Source organism: Rhipicephalus sanguineus, chromosome 2 (assembly GCF_013339695.2).
Source record: "Rhipicephalus sanguineus isolate Rsan-2018 chromosome 2, BIME_Rsan_1.4, whole genome shotgun sequence".
NCBI lineage: Eukaryota > Metazoa > Arthropoda > Arachnida > Ixodida > Ixodidae > Rhipicephalus > Rhipicephalus sanguineus.
The window spans coordinates 158,612,181-158,623,066 of record NC_051177.1 but is presented as its reverse complement, the minus strand read 5'-3'; the positions used below and the strand labels follow the sequence as shown (position 1 = coordinate 158,623,066).

At 47.3% G+C, this 10,886-nt stretch overlaps 1 protein-coding gene across 1 annotated transcript; it reads right to left on the bottom strand.

Annotated features, from left to right (window-relative positions):
• Window positions 1–2,475: 2,475 nt before the first annotated feature.
• On the bottom strand, window positions 2,476–9,272 carry LOC125757395 (uncharacterized). The gene is made up of 2 exons (XM_049412973.1): window positions 7,171–9,272; window positions 2,476–2,548 (listed from the first exon to the last, which is right to left on the bottom strand). The coding sequence occupies exons 1-2, from the start codon at window positions 9,270–9,272 to the stop codon at window positions 2,476–2,478; spliced, it is 2,175 nt and encodes a 724-aa protein (XP_049268930.1).
• Between the last annotated feature and the right edge of the window lie 1,614 nt (window positions 9,273–10,886).

Below are 10,886 nucleotides of genomic sequence, written 5' to 3'. Positions count from 1 at the left end.
TGTTTAAGAACTTCAGCTACCGCAAGGATTAAATCATGATCATGGGCGTTGTCGTCGGTAGGAGATGTACCATTAGGCGTCAACGTGAGTGCGATGCGTCCACATCATGCGGTGCTACATCTGTCCAACAACAGTAGACATTGTACAAGCTCTCATATACCAATGCTATGAACAATAAATACTTCTGTGACGAGACGTTCACTTTCGTGTTATACGATTCCTATGACGGAGGGATCAGCCACCTTTTTTTAATATAAAGCATTCTTCGGTCTTAAACAATTCACGCTTGTAAACTACTAAGAACTACACGTAGGCTTGCTATATTAAAATATCGTACTTGTTTGCTAAGGAACTGCGCGATGTTTGCTATTGCACTTAAGCTTAGGACACAACAATGAAGCGATAAAAATATTAATTTCGCGGGAAGCGTTCTGCCTAAGTATGTAAATTTGCCAGCTTTTCTTTATTACCTATGAAACATATGTATTCGATGATGACAGATAAATGTGGCGTTTTTTTTCGAAATGGGCTAAATCCAGAAACCGAAACTAGATCAAATATTGCTCCATTGGCAAGTACTTCTCTTAACTTTCCTCTAAAAGAGAGATCGGAACGAAAGGAGTCAAATACCAACAGCTACGTGTGCTCACAGATCCCGTTTCAAAACGAAATTGAGCCAGATCCATGCGCTGTATCCAGTATGCCGATAGTAGAGCGCTTCGGCGATCACGTGATTCGGCGAACGTGGAAGCCTCCGTGTGATTTCCCGCCTAGCCTGACTACTCTGCGTGTTTTCTGGGTGTTCGTGGAAGTTTTTTTTGCCCTTTCGAGCTGGATTATCATGGATTCTGGGGAAGTGAAGAGATCGGCGAGAGATCGGTCCCGAGACGTCGACGACATCGTGAACAGAAGCAATGTCGACGCCGACGAAGCAAGAATGTGCCACTGCCCGAATTTCAATAAAGTTTTTTCAAGAATACCGCATTGAATTCCATGTCTCAATTGGAAATGAGCCAAGTCCAAAGTTATCATGCTAATAATGGTGAAATCCGCTGCATATTTTTTAATTGATTGTGGCCAGAAACTTCCCCCAGCCGACATGTAAAACATATCATAGAATAGCTTTGACAGCGTTGTATTTAGTTTGCATAGCAAATTTTTGCGGTTTTCTCAAATTGTCTTTGGATGGATTTGACCCATTTCGAAAAAAAACGCCTCAAATACTGCAATTTTTTAGTTAGACTTAGTAAATTTTAATTCAAAGTAAACAATTCAATAAATGTTGCGGTTCTTTCTGGCATCACCGCCATAATTAATAGTGTTGCAAGGAACTCACCTGCTGATATTTCTTTTTGCAGATTGCCACCAACCTCGGATATAAGCGACACTGATGAATTTTCTGCTGATGACACGCCTGATGGTAACGAAACTCTCAGTCACGCAACTATACCTGGGACGTCAGCGGGACCTAAGCCACGAAAACGACAGAAGAGGCGCGCTGAAAGACAGGAGAATATTGACCAGGCGCTAGCAAAAATCATCGCTATCAACCAGTTGGCTTTGGCATTCGCAACCAGTACAAGATTTAGGCATTTCATGGACGTCGTGGAGCCAAGCTACAAGACACCTTCTAATGCTAAGCTGAAAAATCGAATTAAACTTCTTCATGATCACTTGAAACAGAAGGCAGCATCTCAGAATAACTCAGCTACAGCTGTTTTGCTCACCTCAGACTGCTGGACATCAAGGGCGCAAGATTCCTACATCACAGTGACTGCGCACATTTTGGACAGTGAGTGGAAGTCACAAGCGTTCACTTTAGCAACGGAGGCAATGCAAGAGCGGAACACGGGAGAAAATATCATGCAGCGAATTCAAGAAGTCATCGCGGTGTGGAAGCTGGATGGCAAGGTGACGGCTGTTGTCATTGATAACGCATCTAACGGCATTAAAGCAGTCAATGCACTGCGAGACATTTTAGAGCCGAATGACGTGACCTGCTCTGCCCACAGTCCCCACCTGAGCATCAAGAAGGCACTATCCGACAAGGAAATCGATGGCCTCTGCCAGAAAACCGGAAAACTGGTCGCCGACTTCAGACATTCGACCATCGCCAGCGACCAGTTGACTAGGCGACAGGAGCTGCTCAGCTTACCAAGAGAGCGCCTGACGCAAAGCTGCCCGACAAGATGGAGCTCTACTTACCAAATGCACGCAAAGCTCATCAAGCACCGGCCTGCCATTCAAAGTGTTCTTGCTGACCGAGCAATTGTCACGGCAAATTCAGCGCAGAATCTTGAGATCAGTCAGCAAGAATGGAATGTCATCAGTGAACTTTGTGAGGTGCTTGAGCCTCTTCAGCTTGCAACTAACATTCTCTGCAGCGACACAGTGTCTCCATGGTTCGGCCAGTGATGAAAGCTTTAATAAAAAATCTAGAGCCTCAGACCTCTGGCGACCCTCTAGTCGAGAATTTCAAAGAAATAATTCGGCTGGAGATATCTCGCAGATTCTCCTTGGACTGGGACGCCCAACCGACATCGGTGTCCTGCACGCCAGAGAGCATCTTTTCTCGATCCAAGGTACAAAAGCCTCCAGTATGAGGTACCAGGCACCCGGGAGGCAATCCGTGCCAATGTTCGAGAAAAGCTTGACGACTTGGCAACTTCGGATGACCAAAGCGGGACAGACACTACCCAGACCGAAGCAACAGCACTGGACATATTGTTCAATGCACATCCTCGCGTTAGTGGCCTGTCAGCTCAGTTTGAAGCGTATCTCTCAGAGCCTCAGATAGGACATAACTTGGACGCACTGAAATGGTGGAAGGACCATGAGTCCCAATTTCCACGGCTTGCGGAACTTGCAAAAAAGTACATGTGCATCCTAGCCTCATCCGCAAGTTCGGAGCGCGTATTTTCATCGGCTGGAAATATCATCACTGCCAAACGGAGCTCCCTTCTACCGAAAATGTGAGCTCGCTGGTGTTTCTTATACCAAAATAGGGCGTATTTAGATCTGTAAAAGCGAGCGAATTGGAACAAATAAATGTGCGTTTCTATAGATGTCATAGAGTTTGCGAGTACTTTTTATCATGCCAATATTTGTATGTGGCAGAAAAGAACATAACCAGGCGGATTGCATATCGTGGAACATTTTTGTGCACTTCGCCACTTTGCTCGAGCGAACGTAAACTTCGCGCTTCACATTTTACATCAAGAAGTCTGAAAAAAATATTTTACGCACTTATGGCGTTGCAAAAAGAAGTAATGCACCTTTCGTGATTCGATGGTCGCCGCATATTTCAGAAGAAAACAAAAACACTCATCGCTCGTTCGCTTTATCTCAAACCATGTGCATCGTTGAGTCAAAAGGGTGTTTTATCAGCCCCGCTTTACCACGCGGTAAATGAGGTAATGCCTAATATCTTGGTCGTCACGCTGCTTTTTTAACAGTGGAGCTGTTTAAGCCGGCCGTATTCTGCCTGTCTCGAACCGAAAACTATCATCATCATGAACCGGCACGTGCTCTCTTCGTTCTCTTCTTTATATTCTGCTTCGCTCGCATAACATGTGCGTCGATTTCTACAGCGCGGGATACAATAACTCTGATGGGCGAGACAACGAGTACATAGAGAAAGAGAAAGAAAGAGAAATCAAGATAAAGACAGAGAGAAACTATAGGGGGGGGGGGAATTTCTTCGCGAGGCGATTCGAACCCACGTACTCACGATCCGAAGGCGAGCGTCTTACCACTCGGCTATCCAGGCGCGCTCGCAGAGCACAGCATAACCTTGTATTGTATAGTATAGTAAGAGGGTGGGAAAGTGAAGTGAAGGTGAGGAGAAGAGATGTGATGGTGAGGAGCAATGAACGGAGGAGGGAAGAGAGTAAAGCATAGCATATGAAGAGAGAGAAATAGAGAGAACGAAAGGCAGAAGAAAAAAAGAGAAAGAGAGAAAATCAAAGAACGAGAGAGCAAGAAATAGAAAGCGAGAGAAAGGGAAAGCGAAAAATACAGAAAGAGAGAGAAAGGAAATAAGGAAATAAAGACAGGAAGACCGAGAAAGAAATACATAGAAAATAACAGAGGCAAATGACGTACACAAACACAAAGAAAAAGAAACAGAGGGAGAAAGAAAGAAAAATTTCTAAAACTTGGGAAAACAACAACAGCCACGACTACCTATGTGCCCATCAGCTCCACAGTCTCTTTAGCATTGCGCCTCCAGTGCAAGCTACGCTGTTTTTTTTTCTGTTTGCAAAATCTCTATTAGCCACTCTGATAATCTCATCTTGCTGCCGTACGCATCATCTTGCCGTACGCACAACTGCAACGTTTAAACCATCTACGTGCCGCCACGACGGTACGGAATTTCGTACTTACCGTACGGTAAACCAGCACTGCTAATACTCTAAATTCAGAAACAACATATCGGCTTAAAACGTAAAAACGTACTCATTAGGCATGTCCTCCATTCACTTGGTACAATTAAATTGAAATGCCGTTTAGGCAATAAGCGGACTATAAACCACGGTCGTCTATGAGGCTCACTTTTCTAAATTTACATATACTGTTAACGATAGGATAAATGCTTGTGGCAAAATCAGAAATTCCATTGGTGTTTTTATGTATACGTCTATCATTGCTGAAGTAACAACAGTACCACCAAGACTGTAATCGGTAAAGCGAACACACATAACGTAATGTCTGCATGTCAGGCCCAGCGGCGGTTGGTTCTACACTGTGCGAAATGCCGACGTGGCATGACTAAACGGCTGCGGATATAGGATTGATATCGGCAGAATATGTCGGCAGCCTGCGAGAGTCCACGCGTAGTTGAGAGTTGCGGTGACGTCCCGTGAGTCATTAGTGACAACGCCACTTGACTTTATGCAAATGATCAGGTTATTACTCCTTCAAATAGACTTCATTTGATATGCGTCTTGGCAGGTTGCGAAAGATCGTTCATGGTTGTGAAGGTTGTTGACCTCACGTGAGTCACTAGTGATAACGTAACTTGACACAGTAATAGCGACCAGGTTGTTACCCATTGAAAGACATTTCGTTTGATATACACTTTGGCAGGTTATGATATGCATTCATTGTTGTCAAGGGTGGTGACGTCACGTGCGTCACTATCGATAATGTCACTTGACGTATTGCTACTGATCAGGTTGTTACCCCTTGAAAGATATTTCGTTTCATATGTATGTCGGCAGGTTCCGATAGTGCATTCATGTTGTCAAGGGTGGGGGCGTCATGAGAGTCACTAGTGATGACGCCACATGACGTAGTAATGGCGATCAGGCTAGTACCCCTTTAAGACATTTCGATTGTTATGTATATCGGCAGGTTGCGATAGGGCATTCATTGTTGTCAAGGGTGGTGATGTCACGTGAATCACTAGTGATAACATCACTTGACTATGCTAACGATCAGGTTATCACCCCTTGAAAGACATTTCGTTTGATATGCATGTCGGTAGGTCGCTACAGTTCATTAACGGTTGTGCAGGGTGGTGACGTCACGTGAGTCACTAGTGATAGCGTCACTTGACATCGTAATAGCGATAAGGTTATTACCCTTCGAAATACATTTCGTTTCATACGCATGTCGGCAGGTTGCGAAAGTGCATTCACGATTGTGAAAAGTGATGACTTCATGTGAGTCACTAGTGATAGCGTCACTTGACATCGTAATAGCGACCAAGTTATTATCCCTTGAAAAACATTTTGTTTGATATGCATGTCGGCACGTTGCGAAGTGCATTCACGATTGTAAAAAGTGATGACTTCATGTGAGTCACTAGTGATAGCGTCACTTGACATCGTAATTGCGATCAGGCTATTACCCTTCGAAAGACATTTCGTTTGATATGCATGTCGGCAGGTTGCGAAGTGCATTATTCACGATTGTGAAAAGTGATGATTTCATGTGAGTCACTAGTGATAGCCTCGCTTGACATCGTAATAGCGGTCGGGTTATTACCCTTCGAAATACATTTCCTTTGATATGCATGTCGGCAGGTTGCGAAAGTGCATTCACAATTGAGAAAGGTGATGACTTCATGTGAGTCACTAGTGATAGCGTCACTTGACATCGTAATAACTATCAGTTTATTACCCCTTGAAACACATTTCGTTTGATATGCATGTCATCAGGCTGCGATAGTGCACTCATGTTTGTGAAGAGTGGTGGCGCCATGTGAGCCACTAGTGATAGCGTCACTTACCATAGTAATATCGATCAGATTATTACCGCTTCAAAGACATTTCGTTTGATATGCATGTCGGCAGGTTGCGATAGTGCATTCATGGTTGTGAAGAGTTATGACGTCACATCAATTACTAGTGATAGCGTCACTTTACATTCTGATAGTGATTGGATTATTAACCTTTGAAAGACATCATTTGATGTACATGTCGACATATTTAGAAAGTGTATGCGCAGTTAAGAAGCGTGGTGACGTCGAATGAATCACTAGTGATCACGCCATTTGACTGAGTGGTAGGGGCGCCACTTATTACTCTGAGGAGGGCATTTCGTTTCACATGACTGTCAGGAGGTAAGCGACGTGTATGAGAAGCGGGTTGATGTAATGTGAGTCACTAGGGATCATGTGTTAAAGTAGAACCTCAGTGACTTATAATATGAGTCACATAGTGATTACGTCAAGTGGCTGAGTACATGTAATTTGAAGGAACCATATGGTAATAGAGAAGGAGATCGCACGTCATGATACAATCTACTTGAAGATTATCTGTGAGGGTTGCGACTCATTTGTGTCAGTCACTCTTGTCACTCAGCTCGAAATGTAGAAAACGAATCCTATACTAGACGTATCTGATGACGTCAACAAATCAGCGTCAGTCATGACGCTTGTGACTATTGCAAGGAATGTTCATTCTTCTATTAATTTATGGGAGGGTCAAATTGTCTGGGACTGGAAAAAAACTTGGAGGACACTTGAGGTTCGCCTTCAAGAGTAGGACGCGATAGCGTGATCGGGCGCCGTAATCTGGGACAAAAAAAGTGAGATGGCTAACCAGAGCTGATATCATACTTGCACGAGTGGTTGCAGTGATGCCTAGTAGTAGTAGTAATAGACTTTTATTCAGCCAAATTCATAGGCCGAGCATTTCGACCGCCTGCGCGATCAGTCGACGCTGTTCTTCTTTCCCTTCGGCGCCGATCCAGTCGAGCCAGGTGGTGATGGAAAGGGAAGGGGGAGGGTAAGAGCTGGATTGCTGAGCAGTTGGACAGTAGAAAAGGCAGTGTGGCAGGTCTGCATATGTAGATGGGCAATTGGGACAGCAGGGGTCCGATCTATATTTATAGAGAAAAAGGCGAGAGGGGGTGATCAGGCAATTCATTTGGATGTGCCGTAGAATTCGAGCCTCTAGTAGAGTGAGCGATGGATGAGGAGGAGGGTAAAGACGCTTGTCGAGTCGGAGCTGTAGGTATACCTCCTTGATAGTATGGCGCAGCGAGATCTTCCCATCGTTCTTGACGGAGCTCCCACTGTCTTCCGAAGGTGTGGGCCAGGGGATGAACGGTGCCCGGTGCAATATATCACGGGCGAGCCGGTGAGCCAGCTCATTACCGTCAATCCCCGAGTGCCCAGGAACCCAGCGTAGGAAAACAGGGGAAGGTTGCAGTGCGTAGACAGCTCGCTCAACCTCCTGTTGGAGGTATGGGGGTAATGTGCGGTTCTGTATGTTACGGATGGCGGCGTAAGAGTCGGAGTATATCGTGTACTCGGGAAGTGAAGGGAGGGAAGAAAATGATTGTAAGGCATGGACAATGGAAAGGACCTCGAGCGAAAGTACATCGGGTGGGTGCAGGTATGGCCCGCTGGTGTGGGTTTCAGGTGTCGAAAGGTGTGGATGGTAGATAGCGTAGCCGCATGAACCCCGAGGAGCCACGAACGAGGCATCTGTATAGGCGACTCCCTGTGTAGAAAAAGGAGGGGAATGATGCTGCGCTGCCGCGTGACGACGGCCGGCGTGCAGAACGGGGGACATGTTGGACGGGAGAGGAAGGATACGAAGGTTGGGAGCAGGGGTGCACGCGGGAGGAGGCAAGGTGGCAACGGGAACTGGAATGTGAGGGATACCCGCTTGGGCCAATAGCCATTGACCCTGACGGGTAAGAGAAAGACGCGCAATCTGAGAATCGTGGTGGAGAGAAAGAAGAGAACGTAGTGGATGGAAGAGGCCAGTGGCAAAGAGCTTAGTGGTAGAGGTAGTGATAGGGAGGTTGAGAGCTGCCTTGTAGAGGCCTAACAGAGCTCTTTCGAGAGTGTTAAGTTGGGTTTGGGTAAATTGAACGTAAGGTATAAAATACAGGAACTTGTTGAGGGCGAGCGCATGGGCAACACGGCACGCATGAGCCTCGTGGAGACCCGACTGTCGAGTGACAACGCGCCGCAGGAGGTGAGTTACCGAGTGGCAGGTCCTGACAGCGTGATGGAGGGCCTGCGCGTTCTTGGCCGCATGCAAAGGGAAGCCAAGAACTTTGCATTGTTGAACGGTAGGAATGGGAGAGCCAGAAAGATGCAGGGAGATGAGGTCATTGTGGGAGCGCTGGTAAGCGGAGCGATTGAGCAAAAGCAGCTCAGATTTCTCTGGAGCAGGAGACAGGCCAGCAGTGGAAAGAAAGGAAGCGATAAGATCTAGGCCACGCTGCAAAGTATCCTGCACTTGTCCGGGAGATCCAGACGTACACCAGAGAGTGGTGTCGTCGGCATAAAAAATATGATGGAGGTCAGGAATTTCGGATAGTTGGGAGGCAAGAGGGGCCATAGCCATACTGAATAGGGTAGGAGATAGTACGGCACCTTGAGGAGTGCCGCGGGTGAGGGAGTGCGGGTTGGACAGATGAGTATCGACTCTAAAGCGAGCTACTCGATTAGAAAGGAAGGACCGAATGTAAGAATACATGCGGGAACCACATGAAAGGGAGGAGAGCTGAGCCAATATGTGGTCATGGCAAACACCATCGAATGCCTTACGGACATCAACGGTTACAAGAGCATGAATCTGATTGCGAGAAGGTGAGAGAAATGTGTGCTGGAGGACGAGGAACATGTCCTGCGCACAGACGCGACGTCGGAAGCCGATAAGAGAATGGGGGAAGAACTCTCGCGCCTCAATAAAATCAGACAGGCGAGTCAGGGCCATTCGCTCAAAGGTCTTGCCTACGCACGACGTCAAAGAGATAGGGCGAAGGTTAGAGAGGGATGGAGGCTTGCCCGGCTTCGGAATCATGGAAATGAGAGAGGATGTCCAAGCGCTCGGAAGACAGCCGCTGTCTCATGCTTCGTTGAATGTTTTTAAGAGGAATTCTTTAGCGTTGTCAGGAAGATTGCGGAGTGTAGTATATGTTATCTCATCCTCGCCGGGAGCCGAGCGATTAGAATGAGTTGCCAGGGCAGCTTCAAGCTCCCTGAGGGTGAATGGGCGGTCTAGGTCTGGGTTAGTATCGCCACAGTAATCTGGGTAGGAAGGTGTTAAGGGAGGCAGGAGATACAGAGAGGTTAAATTGTCAAAGACATCAGACGGAGTCCCGTGAGTAAGCGCTTTAGCTAGGGTGGGAGCAAGGGCAGGCTTAGTACCTAATAGAGATCTAAAGAGAGACCATGTGGATCGCGAGTGCAATGTGGAGTCGAGGCCGTCACACAGCGCGTTCCAACGAGAGTGCTCTAGGGATGCGCCGTAAGCCACGATTTCAGCACGCAGAGCATCAATGCGGGAGGAGAGTTGGACGTTATGCGGCTGGGAGCGAAAAGAGCGTTGCAAACGTTTATGACGACGCCATAAACGGAGAAAGTGAGGATCAGGGTCAGGAATGGGGTGTCGAAAGCGAGCGCGACGGCTGCTGGATGCCAGTGCTGCGGAGATCCGCGATGTCCAGTGGTCGTAACTTTCATATGAGTCAGAAAGGAGATTAGTGCGGAATGCCTCCCAGTCAGTGTGAACTACTTGGCGTGTCCGAGTCATGTGGGAAAGGGAAGTGGTGATGTGTATGAGAAAGTGGTCACTGAAAAAGTTTTCGGCTGACACCTGCCAATGAAAAGGAAGGGAACCCCGAGAGAAAGTGAGGTCGGGTGTAGTGAAGCGCTGTGAGGCAGTGCCCGCTCGAGTAGGGGTGTCAGGAGTGTTAAGAAGGGTGAGGTGACGTTCCTGGGCAAGCCACTGCAGAAGGCGGCCTGGTTTGAGTGTCTGGGGGTAACCCCAGAGCCTGTGAGGAGCATTGAAATCACCCCCAAGGAGGATATGGGTAGTCAAAGGTAGAGTGGAGGAATTTGCCAAGGGCATTGAACAAAGAAGATGTGGCAGGGGGATTGTAAAAAGACATAAGGGTGAGAGAGGTACGAGAAGAGGGTTGGTAATAGACCACACCAACTAAATATTTAAGGAGAGTGGAGGGGATGTCAAGTGGTTCGACGGGAACGTCGGTGCGTACATAAATGGACGCAAGTGGCGTGCCCGTCGTAGCATGGTAGGCACGGTAGCCCGGCAGGGTGCGGGCCGTCCGAGTCTCCCGGAGAAGAAGAAAATGGGGTAGGAAAGGGCGAGTGAGGATATATTGGTGGAGAGGGGTCCTATTATGGCGAAAGTTGCGGCAGTTCCACTGCAAAATCTCGAGGTCCTTTCCACGCTCCATCTAAGTCATTGCAGTGGCGGAGGCGCTTGTGCGACCGCGTTCCTTCTTTTTTGCCGGGGGAAGCGAGTCTTGCAGGGAGTTGAGCATAGAAGCGAAGGATTCCAATTGCTTGGATTGGGTTTCGAGGGCGGAAAGAATCCGGACAATCGAGGTTTCCAGTTGAACCAAGCGAGTGTGGTGTGCGGTGGTGGTGGTTTCGACCATGTCAGCCAATT

Excerpts from the sequence above, each read along its gene's own strand:
- LOC125757395 (XM_049412973.1), bottom strand. The coding sequence starts at position 9,272 with ATGATTCCGAAGCCGGGCAAGCCTCCATCCCTCTCTAACCTTCGCCCT. Across the intron at positions 2,549-7,170 it reads GCCGAAGGGAAAGAAGAACA|GACACCGATGTCGGTTGGGC; the intron begins GCGTCGACTGAT and ends TCTGGCGTGCAG.